Below are 20755 nucleotides of genomic sequence, written 5' to 3'. Positions count from 1 at the left end.
ATCAATAGGATTCTCAGCCAAGTGATCAGCCAATGCTTGCGCTTTCATGGCCGTCCTCGTCACATAGTCAATGTCGAACTCTGTGAGTAATATCTGCCATTTTTCCAATCTCCCTGTGGGCATAGGCTTCTGGAAAATATACTTCAATGGATCCAGGCGTGAAATAAGGTAAGTGGTGTATGACGACAGATAATGCTTGAACTTCTGTGCTACCCAAGTTAGGGCACAACATGTCTTCTCAAGCTGAGTGTACTTGACCTCATAGACTGTAAACTTCTTGCTGAGATAATAGATGGTTTGCTCTTTCCTTCCTGTGATGTCATGTTGCCTCAGTACGCACCCAAATGAATTCTCCATTATCGTTAGATAGAGAATCAACGGTCTTCCTGGTTCAGGTGGAACCAACACAGGTGGGTTTGACAGATACCCCTTGATTTGGTCGGAGGCTTCCTGACATTCTGTCGTCCACTCTATTGCAGCATCTTTCCTCAGTAGCCGAAAAATTTGTTCACAAGTCGCTGTGAGCTGAGCGATGAACCTTTTGATATAGTTCAACCTTCCCAATAGACTCATTACTTCTGTTTTATTCCTCGGGGGCGGCAATTCCTGGATGGATTTGATCTTTGACGGGTCCAACTCAATGCCTCGCCGACTGACGATGAATCCCAACAGCTTTCCAGATGGAACACCAAATGCACATTTGGTTGGGTTGAGCTTAATGTCATACCTTCGAAGTCTTTCAAAAAACTTCCTAAGGTCTGTTACGTGGTCTTCCTGACACTTGGATTTGATGATCACATTATCTACGTACACCTCAATCTCTTTGTGCATCATATCATGGAACACAATAGTCATTGCTCTCATGTACGTTGCCCCAGCGTTCTTTAAACCGAATGGCATTACCCGATAGCAATAAGTCCCCCATGGCGTAATGAAACCTGTCTTCTCTGCATCTTCTTCATCCATCAGAATCTGATGATACCCGACATAGCAATCCACAAAAGATCCGATTTCTCGTCCGGCGCAATTGTCGATCAAGATATGGATATTAGGTAAGGGAAAGTTATCTTTTGGGCTGGCCCTGTTCAGATTACGGTAGTCGACGCATACCCTGATCTTCCCAACTTTCTTTGGTACTGGCACCACATTAGCTAACTAATCAGGATATCGAGTGACCCGAATAACCTTTGCTTGCAGCTGCTTGGTTACTTCTTCTTTAATCTTCACACTCATATCTGTCTTGAACTTCCTCAATTTCTACTTGACGGGAGGGCATGCCGGGTCAGTGGGTAATTTGTTAACCACTAACTTTGTGCTTAAACCCGGCATGTCATCATATGATCACGCAAAAACATCTTTAAACTCAATGAGTGCTTTGATTAGTTCTTCCCTGATGCTAGGCTCAATGTGGATGCTGATTTTGGTTTCCCTGACATTGTCGACATCCCCCAAATTGACTGCTTCAGTGTCACCCAAATTGGGCTTAGGTTTCTCTTCGAACTGGCTCAACTCTCTGTTTATCTCTTCGAAGGCATCATCCTCCTCGTATTCTGATTCATCATCGTAATCAATCTCTTGTGCGATTAATTCAGAATCAGATTGATTATTTAGACTGGGTTGAAGATCCGTTGTGCATGCCACATCGTTAGTACCAGTGCAAAGGGAACTGTTCAGAAATAAAAGAAGAAGAAAAAAAAATTAAAACAAAACAAGAAAAGGAAACTTTCAATCTTTATTAAAATGCAGGATAACAGAGTTTCACACTTTTACTGAATAAAAATCAAAACTGGATTACAACTCTGGAATAATCCAGGAAACAAGAAAGAAAATGCAAAGCCTACTACCAAGACTCCCTCCGGGTAGGAAGAGGAGTAGCTGTCCAATTGTTGATCTTGGCCCTAGGCCCCACAAATTGTATATCCACCCTACTGGAACCTTCTCCAGCTTCTACCATGTTGACACCGACGAACAACCTTTCAAAGCCCTCATCTAAATCTCCATCTGGCCCAATCATTGGTCCGAGAACTTTCGGGACCGACAACGTTCTGGTACCTACTCTGACAAAGGATTTGGACAGGCACGGGACTGGCTTGGGAAGAACCCAAACTTTCTTCTTCATCTTACGGGCATGTCTGACATCTGCTGATGTGGGCTTGAATCCCAGCCCAAAGGTCTCTACATTCTTGGGTAAAGAGACAGGTTGGACAATACCTTGAAGTTCAGCCCCCAAACCTTTTCCTGGCACGAACCCGTTACTCAGCATCTCTGAAACTATCATGACGGTGGCAGAAGCTATTCTGGGGTGTGGAATGCTTGTACCCTCGGGGATCTTGTTTGCTGACACTGCATCAAAAATCTGGTAAACCCAAGGGCCTTTGTCATCGTTGGTTTCTATGAATGGCACAATGGCACCTCCTATAGTGCATGCAACGTCTTCCCCATGCAGCACCACATCTTGTCTGTCCCATTCAAACTTGACCATTTGATGCAATGTGGATGGCACTGCTTTGGCCGCGTGGATCCACGGTCGTCCCAACAAAAGGTTATAAGATACCGCGACATCCAATACCTGGAACTCCATAGTAAACTCGACTGGACCGATGGTCAACTCAAGTACAATATCCCCCACGGTGGCTGTTCCATTTCCGTCAAATCCTCGGACGCAAATGCTATTCTTGTGGATTCTTCCGTGGTCGATCTTCAACTGGTTCAGGGTGGATAATGGACAAATATTGGCGCTTGAGCCATTATCCACCAATGCCCGAGTAACTGCCGAATCTTCACATTTGACAGTTAGGTAGAGAGCTTTATTATGCTCTGTGCCCTCCACTGGCAGATCATCATCTGAAAATGTTACCCTGTTCACCTCGAAAATTTTGTTGGCAATCGTTTCCAGGTGATTCACAGAAATCTCGTTGGGCACATGAGCTTCATTCAGCATCTTCATCAGGGCCCGACGATGTTCATCCGAATGGATGAGTAATGATAGCAGCGAGATCTGGGCCAGTGTTTTCTTCAACTGTTCGACCACGGAGTAATCCTGCACTTTCATCTTCTTTAAGAATTCCTCAGCTTCTTCTTCTGACACAGGTTTCTTTGTTGCAGCTGGATTGGGTCTTCTCAATTCCGCCGGAGCAAAACACCGTCCTGATCGAGTCAGTCCCTGCACCTCACAACTATTCTCCTCCACTTGTTTATCCCTTGTACATCACCACTGCCTTCTCGTACTTCCAAGGCACGACCTTGCTATCAATCACTGGTGTTTGGACTACTGGCTTTATGATGACCGGTTCTCTGCAGACCCCCTTCACAACAACCACGGGTGCAGATGATTCTCCCGTTATTACCAACTTGGGTGGTTCTGGTTTCCTTGTAGCGGCAGATGGATTCTTCCCCAATATCACCACTGGATTGACATCTTCCCCCTTCAACTGTACCCCTGCTTCCTCATCGATCGATTTTTCTTTCGGAGTGGCACGGATCATCATCACTGTCTGTGAGGGTTTCTTCGGCTCCCCTCCTTCGTGCACAAGCTCGATTATGTAGGCTTTGGGGTGCTTTGGCAATGGGTTCTGGTTAATGTTGGGTGCCTCCGGGGCCTGTACCTCGATCTTGTTGGTATCAATAAGATCTTGTATCACATGTTTCAGCCTCCAACATTTCTCGGTATCATGTCCGGGAGCTACTGAACAATATTCACATCTTACCGAGTGATCCATATTTTGGGGTAAGGGATTTGGAAATCTAGGCTCCACAGGATTTAATAAACCCAACTGCCTCAATTTGTGGAACAAGGCAATATAAGTTTCCCCCAACTCAGTAAAAGTTCTTTTCCTCTGCAATCTTTCATTTCTGGAGGCCGGATTTCCCCTGAAACCCATCCCTTGAGGGTTCCTGTAGGCTCTTGGTGGTGGATAGGGGTTTTGTGGTGGGGGTAGGTGTTATGTGGAGGTGGGTATGTATTGTGGGGAGCCGGCGCGCGCCATTGTGGGCGAACCGGAGGTTGGGTGTATGTCTGGGCTTGATGGACGGAGAAGTGTTGTTCTTGTGGTGGGTAGTAGGGTTGTGGTGGGTAATTTGGAATGTGTGGGTAGTTTAGATGATGGGGTCTGGGTTGGTAATGAAGGGAAGGACCTCTAGATCTGGACCAATTGCCGACTTCTGTTGTCGTGACCTCTTCTCTCCTTTTCTTTCCGAGCGCACCTCCCGTGCCGCTCTGAATGGCCTGAGTCGTTGCCTTAATTACTGAGTAACTTAGGATCTTATTGGACTTAAGTCCCTCTTCTATCATGCTTCCCATTTTCACCACTTCATTGAAGGATTTGCCAACTGACGTCACCAAGTGACCGAAGTAAGTTGGCTCTAGAGTTTGTAGAAAGTAATCTACCATTTCCCCCTCTCTCATCGGAGGATCAACTCTGGCTGCTTGTTCCCTCCATCGGAAACCAAATTCCCGGAAGCTCTCCCCAGATTTCTTTTCGAGCTTTAGCAATGTGAGACGGTCTGGGACTATCTCAAGGTTGTACTGGAAATGTCCTGCGAAAGCCTGTACCAAGTCATCCCAGGTGTACCACCTGCTCGGATCTTGTCTCGTGTACCACTCCAATGCCCACCCACTCAAACTCTGGCCAAAGTAAGCTATCAGTAGCTCATCTTTTCCCCCTGCTCCCCTCATTTTGCTGCAAAAACCCCGCAGATGTGCCATAGGATCGCCATGCCCTTCGTACAAATTGAACTTGGGCATCTTGAACCCTGCTGGTAATTGGACGTCAGGGAAAGGGCATAGATCCTTGTAGGCCACGCTGACCTGGTTTCCTAACCCGTGTATGTTCCTGAAGGACTGCTCCAGGCTTTTAAATTTCCGCATTACCTCATCTTGCTCTGGGCTCTTTGCCGGCTTTTCAATCTCCGCCGGGACCTCAAAGTGGGGATTATAGGTATGTGGCTCGGGTGCTTTGAATGTGAGTTCAGGAGGGTAATATTGTGTGTCGTGAGCCTGAAACATCGGCTCGCTAGATGATCTGTGCAATGGGGCTGGGGGAGGTGCTACAAAGACGGGAACATTTGGTGGATGAGGGTTTTGACTGGGTGGTGGGGCTTGGTGATCATAGGCCTCTCTTCCATGATAGTAGTGATGGCTTGGGAAACTCGTTGAAGGGCCGGTGGAAAGGTATTCCGGCGTGTTTATTAGTTGGAGGGTAGGAATAACGGGTAGTTCCTGCCCCTTCTGGGCTCTAGCTAAGGCTATCCGCATTTCATTCATTTCTAGCCTCATTTTTTCCATTTTCTCCAAGGCATCCTTCAGCATCTGATTGGCCGTCTTTTCTGACTCAACGTTGTTGTCTGACCCAGTCATGCTTTCTGGTATAGGACCTTTAGATCTTGTTTGATAATGGTACTGTGCCAGCACGCCCTAACAAACTAACTGGTATTGGATTGAAAAACAACAAACTTGTCAGTGTTAGCATCTTAACAAATATTGTAATTGCACATTGGGATGCAATGTTCCTAAGCAGTTAACCATTTCTAACATGCTTTTGCTCTGACCGCACGCATCATCCCGGCTTATTTTATTTACCTCTTTCGAGTGTTCCAGAATCTCCTTTTTCTTCTTCTCCCTCTCTCTCTCCCCTTTTTTTTATTTAACAATTACGGTGGAATCCTATAGAGATTGCCTACGCATCGTGACCCCGCACGAATCAGACCAAGCGTAGTTCATGCAGAAAGATTTTCAATTTTTCACTACTTAAAACAAAGATTACAAACTAAAATCCTTTTTGCAGAAAGAAAATGACAAACACAAACTAAGGTCAGATACAAGTTCCAATACTACGGAAACACTTTGATGTGAAAAGACAATGGACAGACAAACCATAGGCAAAAAAAATATATAAAGAAATACAGACACGAACTACGCATACTCTAAAGCTTCAAATATGGGTGCCCGCGGGGCATCGTTCGGCCTCACCGCGGGCTTAGGTTCCAAGTCCCTTTTGAGTTTCTCTAATTCATTCATGGTCCGTTTCACATAGATCAGCACTGCTGAGACAAAAGTAGCATGGGTCATGTATTCACAAGCGCGACATCTTCTAAAAATGGCGCGGGCAATGGCTCTAATCCTGTCCCTTGCTTGCTTATTTTCTAGAACTAGGCGTTTTATTTGATTACTGCATGTTTTCAATGCCTGAGAATCCTGCATATGCTAATTTTTCAGTTGCCACACTTCTACCTCCATTTGGGCCAACAAGTCGTAACAGTGTCCGCTTTCAATTTGGAAATCCTCAGCCTGCTTAACTGCTTTACCCTCAAGTGTAGCCACCTTTCTCTTCATGTTGGCAAGAGCTTTCTCGTGGTCGCGTTTCAATTGATTCAAGTATCGGCGATGCTTATCTGCTCTTGTACCCCACTGTGCTTTGAGTTTTGCCATGATGTTCTCAGATTTTTCTAAACCATCCCGCCATTCCCTGACTTCATTTTTCAGCCCTTTTATCAACTGCTCATCTGATCGACTCCTTGGTTGTTTATCAAGAGCCATTCTCAATTTCTGGATTTGGGCCCTAAGTTCTTCATTTTCTTGGGCCAATCTATTCCTTTCACCTCGATCCGCAGCAACTTGCACAATGTTATTGAATTTCAGACTTTCAACTTGTTGCTTCAACTCACCAATCTCCGCCCGATAACCCTTTTCCTTTGCTAACCAGTTCCATTGCTCCTGGGATGACTCAGCAAAATCTATGAGATGAGGTCTTTTAGCTGGTCTCCCGCAGGACGTGTCACCTCTGAACCAAGCGTGATACCCCGGGGAAACTTCTCCTTTAGCTGTATCCAACACGCAAGTATTTGCCGTCAAATGTTGACACTCACTCCAGATCTGGCGAACTTCTTTTTCGGGGAACCGACCGTCAGGACTGATTTCAACCACCTGGGTACTCAAGTCTTCATCTTTCGGAACTACTTGATACCTCCCAAGTTGCCTCAAAACCCGATACGGTGCATAGGGTTGGATGCGTTTGAGTCCCATTAACAGAAAGTGGGGCCTGGTTGCCGGCATGTATAGGATTTCCTCAACAGGAAACCATCCTAGCGTCCATTGGATTTGGTTGGCAGTGAGAGTTCGGAAGAATGACGTCCAAGCTGTGACTCCCTCGGGTAGACTAACCCCTTTGATTCTTGTGTAAAATTCTCCAATGCAAGTCTTCTCGGGCGAACCGTAACCCAAGAGCTGGGAGCGGTGGCATAAATGATCGGTCATCCACATTTTCAACAATAGGTTACATCCCTCGAAAAAGTTGCCCCCGGCTCGGCAAGCAGTGAGAGCCCGGAAGATGTCAGCCATAATCATAGGCGCCAGAGTGCTTTTATCTTGGGTGAGCAAGGTACTGACGACCCCAGCTACTTTCAAATCAATGTTTCCGTCTTTCCTTGGGAATACTATAAGACCCAAAAAAGCTATCATAAAAGCTACCAGCCTGTGTTCATCCCACTTCTGTCGGTTATCTCTACTGCATAGTTTGAAGTCTGGCTTATTGAACCCGCCCACGTGGCCGTATCTAGCATATATGAGGCGGAGACTGCAGAAACCTTTTGCAAAATATGGATGGTGAAATGTTCGGGGTATTTTTAGGGAATTCAGAAACCGGTGTACAGTGATGGCCCTGGGTTCAATCAAGTACTTGAACCTTAACAGAGCTTCATCATTTCCGATGTATCCCGCTATTTCTTCCAATGTCGGGGTGAGCTCAAAGTCCGAGAAGTGGAATACATTATGTGCTGAATCCCAGCAAGTGACCAATGATCTGATAATATCACCCCGATGTTGGATGTTTAGCAAATCCGGGAGATCTTTCAGATACTTCTTCACTTTGTCTTGCCCTTCATTGCCTAGGTCATTCCACCATAATCGCAACTCAAAAGGGATCTTGGTCATTATTGAAAAGGGTTCGTTTTGTATTGTGCTCATCCTGTACATTTATTAAGGTGATTATGCCAACGAAAAACTTTTATTTGACTCAAAATAAAACTATCTATTTTCTTTTCCAAGATTTTTTTTTCAAAACGATGGGCTCGGTTTTCAAATGCGGCCTTTTAGCACTTCGAGAACGAAGCATTTAAGGTTGCGAGAGTCAACTGGTCAAAAATCAAAAATGATGACCAAAGATGGCCGTTATGCAATGTCAGCCTTCCGGCGTCCTGTTTAGGAACATTCGGCTATTTTTGCAAAAAACGGCATCATCCGACTTATTTATAACGAAAATTAAAATAGACTTTTTGGATATTTTTTACGAAAAGGGAGGTTGGACCCGATGAGGGTTGCCTACGTATCTCACACCCAGTGAGAATCAAACCAGCGTAGTTCGGGCCAATAAACCAATTAATTTTGAAAACAAATATATTTTCTATTTTTTAGCAAAAGACACTATTTTTCCTTTCCGTTTTTCTTCCTGTTTTTTTTTTTGAAAACAAAGCAAACTAAAATAAAGGATTCTTTCCTACACTTAATGCTTTTTATTTCTCTATATTTTTTATTATGGGTAAATAAAAAAAAATTAAAAAGTAAAATATTTTTAAAAACAAATTCGGCAGAGTTCTGATAGTACTTGGACACTCGGTTTTCTAAAAGCATCAATTAACTCCCTATTTATTATTTCTCTCTTTTTCTCGTTTTTTCAATTTTCCAACGTTCCTGAGATTAAAGCCGGTCAACATGCGGGTTTGGAACAAATAAATGCACAGCATAAATAGGATGCATCAGGATGGTCTTTTCATTTCAGGTTGCTAGTCCTAGACGGACTCAACCCCTGTGTTGAGTCCCCTGAGTCAAATGCAACATGATGCAAATAATCGTTCCTACTAGGGATCCGGCATGAAGTTTTGTTATATTAAGTTTCAAACCTGGGTTTTTTTGTTCTAGACCTGGCTTACCCGAGCGGACAACTCGAGTCGAGGAGGGGGCAACTTTCCGGGAACCAAAAGGCCATCCGGCTTAGTAACTTGTCCGAGCCTCTTTTTTATTTCAGGGTATGACACTAACAGAATAGGGAGTCTCAACCAGTAAGCACATCCCCAGAGGTGAGGAGAGAAGGGTTTGGCACAGTTTATATATACAGTCAGATAATATCAAAGCGGTAACAAGACATCATTTTGCACATTAAGCATGTACCATATGAAAATATCAGATAATAAAGCAACATTATAACAGTTTATCAAAGGCTCGAATTTCTAACCCTGAACTAGTGGTTCTGGGTATAATCCCCAGCGGAGTCGCCAGAGCTGTCACACCTCCTTTTTCCGGCACCCGCAGGGGCGCAGAGGGAGTTTTTCCAATTAAAGGACAATCGAAACGGGATTTGTTTATTTATTTCAGAGTCGCCACTTGGGAGATTTAGGGTGTCCCAAGTTACCAATTTAATCCCGAATCGAGGAAAAGAATGACTCTATTTAACAGTCTGCGCACCAGAAATCCGGATAAGGAATTCTGTTAACCCGGGAGAAGGTGTTAGGCATTCCCGAGTTCCGTGGTTCTAGCACGGTCGCCCAACTGTCGTATTCGACTTTATTATCTGATACAATTATGAACTTATGTACAAATTTTAACCCTTAGCCGCTTTTATTATTATTTATTTATTGTTATTACTTTACGGAGAATTGCAACATTGTGAAAACGTATTTCAAACCACGTCGCAATCAATGCACCCATGGTTATCGACACATTTCGACTCCGTTGAGATTTGGATTTGGGTTACATAAATGCACACCCATATTTAAGAAAATGATTTGTTAAAGACGCGCCTAGAACGACTAGCGTATTGTTGTTTTGGGAAAGGCCGTAAAATTTCTCTAGACGGCCAACTCCGATGTTCTAAGTATTTAATGCATACATTTGTGAGGGCCCCGCAATCTATACATTTTACTAGGCGAGACTCATCTCATTTATTTTAAGTGGACAAATCCTAAAGTGACTACATTTTTCTATTAAAATTAGTCTCTAAAATAAAGAAAGAAAATCCTAATTAATTACGAGCTTAAAAATAATAACACATAACATACTAATTGCTAGATTAAGACAAATATTAATAGAAAGGAATTTTACTAAAAATAAATAAAAAATTCAAAATTGTAAAAAATTTACGAAGTTCGACAATTAAAAAATCAAAAGATCCTGATTATAGCTAACTTAAAGCTTACATTGTTATAAAAAAAACTATTGAAATTAGTTATTCAAAACTATTTAAAACTAGATTTAACCATAATTACTAAAGCTTATTAAAAAGTTTATTAAACTTAAACGTTGACTCATCTTGCTCAAACTCGCACCTAATGGATTAATGCTCTTAGCCTTGCCACGTTGAATCACCCATTAAAACATCATTTCAGTTTTTTTTTTTTTTGAAAAATGAAAATATTTTGTAAAAAAATATTTTTATTTTATTTTTTACAAATTTCTTTTTCAAGTTTCTTTTTTCAAAAAAAAAAACTGAATAAAATTACAAAAAAATAAAATAATAATAATAAAAAAAAGGAAAATATTTTGTAAGCCTGCAGATTCTACAGAATTATTGGCCTATTATGTTTGCCTAATATTTGCGGGCCTTTGTTATTAACAAAATTTAAAGATAGAAAAAAAAACTCAAATTGCTTCTATTTCAAAATTTGCAAATTCAAATCTAGAGTTTACTAACCTTCCCTCAAATTAAGTTGGTTTCCCCTATTGAATATTTACTAACGATTTGAATGCGATTTTAAGCTAAAAAATTAACAAAGCCGAAACTAATATTTATGGTGTTCATACTGACACCCATCCACTAGTCCCGCAGTTTAATATTTCACATAATAAATACTTCTACCATTTACATAACATGAGACACGTAATGAATATTTAACTAAAAATGCGAATATTCTATAATTAAAAAAAACTTAAATCTTCCGGCCATTTCATTTCATCTTCAATACATATGTTGAAATGATTCAGAGTAGTGTACCTGGTATTTGAATACAAAGAAAGGAAGAATAGGATCAGCAGCAGTAGCAACAGCGCGACAACAACAAACAATCAACAGTCAGAAAACCCAGTAGTAGACTTGAAAACCGAACAGAAATTCCAGCAACCACCCAATAAAGCAATAACAAAGAACTAACAGTTAATTCAAGAAACCAATTGAAAATTCCGGAAGCAAACAGTAGGCAGAAATCACACTCAGGAATATACGGAAAATAGTATTCAGATATTTTAGAAATCCTCTTCTTCAAGATTAAAAGCATGTTCTTATCTACTCTTTAGTTCTGAAATTTTTTATCTCTTCCAAAAAATTCTCCTCTTTTAAGTGTCAAATGAGTCTCTTATATACCCAAAGCAAGACCCAATATTCTTCTACTATGTGCACTCTTTAACTTTTATTATTACCCACACTTTTACTTTAGTAAAAGTAGTCAACGTGGGCCCCCCGTGTTCCCTCTTTTTGAAAAGTAGTCAAAGTGGACCCCCGTGTACCCTCTTTTTGAAAAGAATACATTATTACCCACCTTTTCCTTTTTGCTTTTATCATTATGTCTGGTCCCCATCATAATTAAATAATCCGTAATTGGTTAATTCCCGTTTTACCCCTAAAACTACTGTTACGCCCCGATTCAAAATCTGTTTAACTTCAAAATTATCTAAGAACCTAAAATTAAATTACCATCTATAACCAATCCTTAATCCAGTTCAATCAACGAATTCCAACTTAAACTATGAACAACGAATCAACAATCGGAATTATTTTGACAGAACGATATTTTTTAACAACACATATATTTGCATATTCAACAATATTAACAAACAAATATATTCAAAGTAAACAAAATAAATGAACAGATTCAAATCACTAAAACTCAACTAATCAATTAATCTTCAAATTAAATCCAACAATATTATAACAAAGATTCATGATTCAAACAAAATCAAAAATTACAAACCAAAACATAAACTCACATTAATTCACTAGATTAAAACGAACTTCAAACAATCAATAAACACGAATTAAATCTAAATTAAACAACAAAGAACGGATTCAAGCGATTAAACTAACATATTTCTATATTACAACTTAATTCTTTTAAACAAATAAAATAAACTGAAGAAGAAATAATTGATTGAATTTCAACTTGCATCTAACCATATTAAAATTAAACTAACAATTTCTTTTACAAAAATAAATAAAAACACATGAAACAAACCAAAATAAGTAATTAATTTCAATTTATTATAACAACATTAAAAATTAAACTAACAATTTCTTTTACAAAAACAAATAAAACACATGAAATAAACTGAAAAACAATTAATTAAATTTCAATTCGAATCTAACAACATTAAAATCAAACTAACAATTTCTTTTATAAATTAGACTAAAATTGAGCTAACAATTTCTTTTACATACTAATAATTTCAATTTGAATCTAACAACATTAAAATTAAACTAACAATTTTCTTTTTGAATCCAACAACATTAAAATTAAACTAACAATTTCTTTTACAAATTAAACTAAAATTAAGCTAACAAATTCTTTTACATACTAACAATTTCAACTTGAATTTAACAACATTAGAATTAAACTAACAATTTTTTTTTTGAATCTAACAACATTAAAATTAAACTAACAATTTCTTTTACAAAAATAAATAAAAGCACATGAAATAAACTGAAAAACTAATTAATCAAAGTTCCATTTAAATCTGAAAATTAAATCAACAAAAAATATGATCAAACTAGAAAATTAATTCAATGATAGACACGAACAAAACAAGAATCGAACATTTATCGATTTTAGATCCGAGAATATCAAAACAAAAATACGGGCAACATGAAACTCAAATCTACTAACCGGATCGAAGCGACAACGAACTCGAACGGAAAGTAGTTTGGTTGTTTGGGAGAGGACGAAGAAGGAAGCATGACAACAACGCGAGACAATGGAGAAATGCAGCAGCAGCGTCGGAGAAGAAGAAGCAACAAACAGGTGACGATCTGAAGAAGAAGACAGTAGCAACGACGAGCGGAGAAGGCCAGCGACGACGTGAAACATGGAGGAGAAACAGTAGCACTGGGCAGAAGCCATGGCTGGAACAACTCGACGGATGAAGAAGGAGAAGCAGCAGTAGCGACGAGCGAAGAAGAAGAAACAACGGGCAACAATACGACGGTATCTTTTGCTCGTTTGAAGAGCTTGGAGACGCAGCCATGGCGGACAACAGTGATGGGATCTTTTGATCTTTTTGAAGAGCTGTAGACGCAGCCATGGCGGGCAGCATGTGTCGAGGAAGAAGAAACAACAAGCGACATGAACTTGAAGAAGAAGAAACCATCGCGATCTTGAAGAAGAAGAAGAAACACGGGCAGCGGGTGTGTGTGTGTTACGTCGCCGTGGTTGTGTGTATGTATGTGTTGTCGACGTGGTTGTGTGTGTGGCGTGGGGATGAAGGGAACGGGAGAGGGGCAGCCATGGGAGGGGCTTTGAGCTCTTTGGAGAAGAAGAGAGAAAGAGAGGAAGAAGAAGAGGGGGGTGCGGGTAGTCTTAGGTTTTTTTGGTTTATTTTTTTTGTTTTGTTTTGTTTTGTTTTTTATGAAAAATGAAAGAAAAAGGGGTTTGGGGTCTTTTGGGTTATGGACTGGGTCGACCCAGTTCGAAATGGACTGGGTCGTGGGGAAGGTTGGACAATATTTTGGGCTTGTGGTTTGAAATTGAAGAAGAGGCCCAATTCCGATTTTCTTTATATTTTCGCTCTCTTTTCTTCTTTAATTTTTCTAAAACTAAATTATAAAAATACTTAAATTATTATTAATAACTAAATTAAGTTATAAAAGCGCAAATTAACTCCCAATAACAATTAATGCACAATTAAGTAATAATTAAGCATAAAATTGTATAATTGGACATTAAATGCTAAAAATGCAAAAGATGCCTTTTTTGTTGTTATTTTTAATTTTTGTAAAAGAAATTTAATTACTAACAATTGTAGGATTAAATTCTAAATGCAAATGCGATATATTTTTGTATTTTTTTATTTATTTAACAAATAAACATGCACAGACAAATATAAATAATTATCCAAAAATGTCACAAAAATCTCAAAATTGTACACCAAGGAAAATCATTTTATTTTGAATTTTTGGGAGTAATTCTCATATAGGGAAAAAATCACGTGCTCACAGCAATCATTTCACCGATGAAACTTCCGTTAATTCCCTGTATTCCTCTTGACATCAAGTTGTTTTTGACATGCTCTGACCATGTTGTGCTTTACAATTCTAGAAGCTGGTAGTGAGCTTTGAAGTCCTTTCTGCTTGCATTGAACAAAACTGGCATTGAAACATCTCAGCTAGATAAAACCCTCAAAAGAAAATGAAATGCAATGATTCTTGAGTTAAGGATAAGAAGAATCCAAAACCAGATGACTGTTTGAAAAGAGAAGGAAAAGAAACTTATCTGAGCGAGACAACTAGTACCAATGGTCATGACATGCATTTTGGATTAATCAGCCCAATCTGTCCAACCAAACAACTCTCAATTGTCGTACCTCATTGCCCAGAACATCCATCACTTGTTTGATTTATCCAGACCTTAACCTTGTTTCCCTGCGGTACCGCGAAACGGTTTCTATCAACAGACCTTTCTCAGTTTTCCATTTCTTATCTCACCTTCGCCTTGAGGTGCCCGTAAAGGTTTTCACCTATAAGACTCTCTCATTTATTTTTGTTCTTCTTGCTCGAACCAGAGTGTTGCCCCTATCGTGGGTTATTCCTACTTGTTCATCTTGGCATTTCTTAAAACTGATCATAAGGTCTTTCTTTGGACCGTAATGTAGGCTTTTGGATTGAGTTAGAAAGAAAGGTATAAAAGGCTCAAAACAATTCAAATGGGTTCAAATTACAACTTTCGGAATCCAACTTTCATAACAATCACCACTTCTGCCCCAGTTTCTTGCTTGAGAATTTTTGGATTTCTATTTGGTATGACTGAACCTTGGAGTAAGGCTGCCTACGTACCCTTTCGGAATCAAGTCAAACGTAGTTCACTGTATTTAACTTTGTTGCTGTGATTTTCTTCCTTTCCTTTTCTTTCACTTTTCTTTCTTTTCCTTTTCTTCTTTTCTTTTTCTTTTCCTTTTTTTTTCTTTCCTTCTTTTCTTTATGTTCGGCACCTGTGTTCTCTGATAGTGCCGCTGATTCCGAAAGAGGTGTATGAAAAATAAGTAAGGCTCGAAGGGGATAATATGGGATAGGAGTGTTTGGATAGCAGAACAAAATGCCTTCATCATTTCAATCTTTAAGATATGCCAAATACGAACAGATACATTCAGAAAATAAAGAAATTATACATAATATCTCTTGACCGCATCGGAATTGATGGCCACTTCTACACATTTTCCTTCCACATCTGTCAAATACAATGCTCCGTTAGACAACACTCTAGTTATTACAAATGGTCCCTGCCAGTTTGGGGCAAATTTTCCTTTTGCCTCAGCCCAATGAGGCAAGATCCACCTCAGTACTAATTGCCCGACTTCAAATTTCCTTGGACGTACTTTTTTGTTGTATGCTCTTGCCATTCAAAGATCCGCCTCAGTACTTTTTCTCATCGATCAATCTCAACTACTCAAGACGGCTTTTCACCCATTTATTATCATCGATCTCAGCCTCTGCAATGATTCGTAAAGATGTGATTTCCACTTCTGCGGGTATTACTGCCTCGGTACCGTATACCAATGAGTAAGGAGTCACCCCTACCGAGGTACGCACGGTGGTGCGATATCCTAACAATGCAAAAGGCAATTTCTCGTGCCATTGTCTAGATCCCTCAACCATCTTCCGGAGTATTTTCTTTATGTTCTTATTGGCCGCTTCAACCGCACCATTTGCCTTGGGACGGTACGGAGTAGAGTGCCTGTGAGCAATCTTAAACTGCTCACATGTCTCCTTCATCAAATGACTATTAAGATTAGCCCCATTATCTGTGATGATTACCTTTGGGATCCCAAACCGACAGATGATATTTGCATGCACGAAGTCAACTACAGCCTTCTTGGTCACAGACTTGAATGTCTTCGCTTCCACCCATTTGGTAAAATAATCTATAGCTACCAAGATAAACCTGTGCCCATTTGATGCTGCTGGATCAATTGGCCCAATAACATCCATGCCCCGTGCAACAAAAGGCCATGGCGCGGACATCGTATGTAATTCTGATGGTGGAGCATGAATCAAATCTCTATGTATTTGGCATTGATGACACTTACGCACAAAACTGATACAATCTCGCTCCATCGTGAGCCAATAATAACCTGCTCGGAGAATCTTCTTTGCTAGAACATACCCACTCATATGCGGTCTGCAAACTCCAGAATGCACCTCAGTCATGATAGTTGTGGCCTGCCGTGCATCTATACATCTCAACAAACCGAGCTCTGGCGTTCTTTTGTACAGTACTCCTCCACTAAGGAAAAACCCACTTGCCAACCGTTGAATTGTTCTTTTCTGATCACCGGTGGACTGCGTTGGATATACCCCCGCTTTGATGTACTCTTTGATATCATGGAACCACAGCTCTCCATCGATTTCCTCTTCTATCACATTACAGTAAGCATGCTGATCACGGACTTGAATCTGCAATGGATCAACATAGGCCTTATTTGGATGGTGCAACATTGATGCCGAAGTAGCCAAAGCGTCAGCAACCTCATTATGAACCCTTTGAATGTGTCTGAATTCTATGGCCTGAAAACGCTGGCAAAGCTCATGTAGACACTGCCGATACGGTATAAGCTTCAAGTCCCGTGTTTACAATTCCCTTGAATCCGGTGTACCAGTAAGTCCGAGTCACCCATGACCAAGACTTCCCGTACACCCATATCCACAGCTAATCTCAATCCCAATATACACGCCTCATATTCTCCCATGTTGTTTGTACAGTAGAAACGAAGCCGGGCTGTAACGGGGTAATGCTGACCTGTTTCCGAAATAAGTACCGCACCTATTCCTACGCCTTTCATATTGGCGGCCCCATCAAAGAAAAGTTTCCATCCCGACTTCTCAGCTTGTTCTAATTCATCAATGTGCATTACCTCTTCATCAGGAAAATAAGTTTTCAAAGGCTCATAATCTTCATCAACGGGGTTCTCAGCCAAGTGATCGGCTAATGCCTGTGTTTTCATGGCAGTCCGTGTCACATAGACAATGTCGAACTCTGTAAGTAAGATCTGCCACTTTGCAAGCCTTCCTGTGGGCATGGGTTTCTGAAAAATATACTTCAACGGGTCCAAGCGAGATATAAGGTAAGTGGTGTAAGATGACAAGTAATGTTTCAATTTCTGTGCCACCCAAGTTAGGGCACAACATGTCCTTTCCAGATGAGTATACTTGACCTCGTAAGATGTGAACTTCTTACTGAGATAGTAGATAGCCTGCTCCTTTCTGCCCGTAACATCATGCTGCCCCAGTACACAGCCGAATGAACTGTCCACAACTGTCAGATATAGAATCAAAGGCCTCTCTGGTTCTGGTGGGACCAACACGGGTGGGTTTGACAAATACCCCTTTATCTTATCAAAAGCCTCCTGGCATTCATCAGTTCATTCGATCGCGTCATCTTTCTTTAACAATTTGAAAATTGGTTCACACGTTGCCGTGAGCTGAGCAATGAACCTGCTGATATAGTTCAGTCTTCCCAACAAACTCATCACCTCGGTTTTGTTTCTTGGAGGTGGCAACTCCTGAATAGCTTTGATCTTTGACGGGTCTAATTCAATACCCCTCCGGCTAACTATAAATCCCAACAACTTCCCAGATGGCACCCCGAAAGCACATTTCGCAGGATTGAGCTTAAGATTGTACCTGCGAAGCCTTTGAAAGAATTTTCTCAAATCTCTGACATGGTCGGATTGCTGTCTAGACCTCACGATCACATCATCCACGTATACCTCGATTTCTTTATGTATAATATCATGGAAGATAGTTGTCATGGCCCTCATATAAGTTGCCCCAGCATTTTTCAAACCAAAGGGCATGACCCGATAACAATATGTTCCCCACGGTGTGATGAATGCCGTCTTTTCTGCATCTTCCTTGTCCATTAGAATCTGATGATAACCCGCATAACAATCCACAAAAGAGCCAATATCATGTTTGGCACAATTGTCGATCAGTATATGGATGTTGGGCAGTGGGAAATTATCTTTTGGGCTTGCCTTGTTAAGGTCTCGATAATCGACGCACACCTTGGTCTTGCCATCTTTCTTTGGCACAGGCACGACATTGGCTAACCAAGTGGGGTACAGTGTAACCTGAATGACCCTTGCCTCAAACTGCTTGGTGATCTCTTCTTTGATCTTCACACCTATGTCTATTTTGAACTTTCTCAACTTCTGCTTGACAGGGAGGAGTGTTGGATCAGTGGGCAATTTATGAAGCACCAAATCGGTGCTTAGGCCCGGCATATCATCATATGACCATGCAAAAACGTCTTTGTACTCATGCAATACTTTAATTATATCCTCCTTGAGTTGTGGCTCCAAATGAACACTTATTTTAGTTTTCCGTACATTCTCTTGGTCCCCTAGATTAACTGCTTCTGTGTAATTTAGGTTAGGTTTGGGTTTTTCTTCAAAGTGACTTAATTATTTACTAATTTCCTCACAAGCTTCATCATTGTTACAATCCACCCCATCATCACACTCGATCTCTTGTATTATTACTTCTGAACTAGATTGGATTTTAAAACTGGGCCGAAGATTCCTCATGCATGTCATGTCATTGATATCAGCATAAAAAGAACTGTACAAAGAAAAGAAAAGAAAATGGAAAGAGAATTAGGGATGAAGAAAATTGCATTTCATTAAACGTAAAGACAACAAGGTTTTAACTCATCCAAACGGACGGAACATAACAACTGGATTACAAACCCTGGAATAATCCAGGTGACAAAAAGGAAAACAAAACCCACTACCACGACTCCCTCCGAACTGGAAGAGGAGTAGCTTCCCAATTGTTGATGTTAGCACGTGGTCCGATGTACTGTATGTCTGCTCTGCTTGACCCTTCCCCGGCCTCAACTATGTTTACTTCAGCAAATACTTTCTCAAACACCTTATCCAAATTCCCATCCGCCTCAATTAACGAACCTGACATCTTTGCTAATGACTGTTTCTTAATACTCGGTCTGACGAAGGACCTGGACAATCGAGGAATTGGTTTAGGGAGTACCCAAGCTTTCTTCTTCAATTTACGGGCCTTTCTGACATCTGCCGCTGTTGGTTTGAACCCTAACCCGAAGGTGTCCAAATTTTTGGGCAAAGACACAGGTTGAGTAATGCCCTGCAGTTCAACCCCCAAACCCTTCCCGGGCACGAACCCGTTATTCAACATTTCTGACACTACCATGACGGTCGTAGCTGACACCCTGGGACATGGCATGCTTTTACCCTCAAGCAACCTGCTCACCGGAACCGTGTCGAGGATCTGATACACCCATGGCCCCTTATCATCTTCGGTCTCTATAAAGGGTACAATGGAATCATTCATGGCGTATGTGGGATCTTCCCCATGTAACACAATTTCTTGTCTGTCCTACTCGAATTTGATCATTTGGTGCAGTGTGGAGGGCACAGCTTTTGCTGCATGAATCCACGGTCGACCCAACAAAAGATTATAGGATACTGCAGCATCCAACACCTGAAATTCCATCGTGAACTCGACTGGGCCAATAGTCAATTCGAGTACAATATCCCCTACCGTGTTTGTTCCCCCTCCATAGAACCCTCGAACACAAATGCTATTTTTGCGGATTCTATCCTCATCAATCTTTAACTTGTTCAATGTGGATAACGTGCAAATATTAGCGCTCGACCCGTTATCGATTAGTGCCCGAGTAACCATTGAACCTTTACATTTGACCGTCAAATAGAGAGCCTTGTTGTGTTCTGTGCCTTCTATAGGCAATTCATCATCCGAAAATGCTACCCTGTTCACTTCAAAGACCTTGTTGGCAATTGTCTCTAAATGGTTTACTGAAATTTTGTCAGGCACATGAGCCTCATTCAATATCTTCATTAAAGCTCGGCAATGCTCATCAAAGTGAATTAATAATGACAACAACGAGATTTGGGCCGGTGTTTTTCTCAGTTGCTCAACAATGGAATAATCTTGTCCTTTCATCTTTTTCAGAAACTCTTCTGCCTCTTCTTCCGTTACAGCTTTTTTAACTGGCACTGGATTGTCTTTTGTGCCCTTAGCTTTTCTCAACTCTTCGGGGGTGAAACAACGTCCCGACCGGGTCAGTCCCTGTGCTTCACAACTTTCTCAATTTCCTTTCCTTTGTATGTCACCACCACCTTGTCATATTTCCAGGGTACGACTTTGCTATCAACCATGGGTAACTGGACTACCGGTTTTATGACAACCGGTTCTACATAGGCTCCCTTCACAACCACCACGGGCGTAGATACTGACCTTGATACCACTATCTTGACTGGCTCTTGCTTTTTCTCGGCCGCAAATGATCCCTCTCCCATTACTAGCACTGGCTTGTCTTTTATTGCTTTTAACTGAACCACTGGCCTTGCACTCACTGTCTTTTCTTTGGTTTCCGTAGAACGAATCACCATAACCACCTGTGAAGGTTTCTTAGGCTCTGCCCCCTTATGTATCAATTCGATCATGTTGGCCTCATAATGCACTGGTAACGGATTTTGATTGATGTTCAGGGCCTCTGGAGCCTGTACCTC

The 20755-nt window shown here is 40.9% G+C and overlaps 1 protein-coding gene across 1 annotated transcript; it reads right to left on the bottom strand.

Moving 5' to 3' along the window:
- Positions 1–4709: 4709 nt before the first annotated feature.
- On the bottom strand, positions 4710–12015 carry LOC142182347 (uncharacterized). The gene is made up of 2 exons (XM_075256638.1): positions 10980–12015; positions 4710–7961 (listed from the first exon to the last, which is right to left on the bottom strand). Exon 2 carries the CDS (start codon positions 7958–7960, stop codon positions 6203–6205), a length of 1758 nt encoding a protein of 585 aa, XP_075112739.1. The 5' UTR covers position 7961; positions 10980–12015; the 3' UTR covers positions 4710–6202.
- Positions 12016–20755: the final 8740 nt, after the last annotated feature.

The sequence above is a fragment of the Nicotiana tabacum genome, chromosome 6 (assembly GCF_000715075.1).
Source record: "Nicotiana tabacum cultivar K326 chromosome 6, ASM71507v2, whole genome shotgun sequence".
Classification (NCBI taxonomy): domain Eukaryota; kingdom Viridiplantae; phylum Streptophyta; class Magnoliopsida; order Solanales; family Solanaceae; genus Nicotiana; species Nicotiana tabacum.
This window is presented reverse-complemented; position numbering and strand designations above follow the sequence as displayed.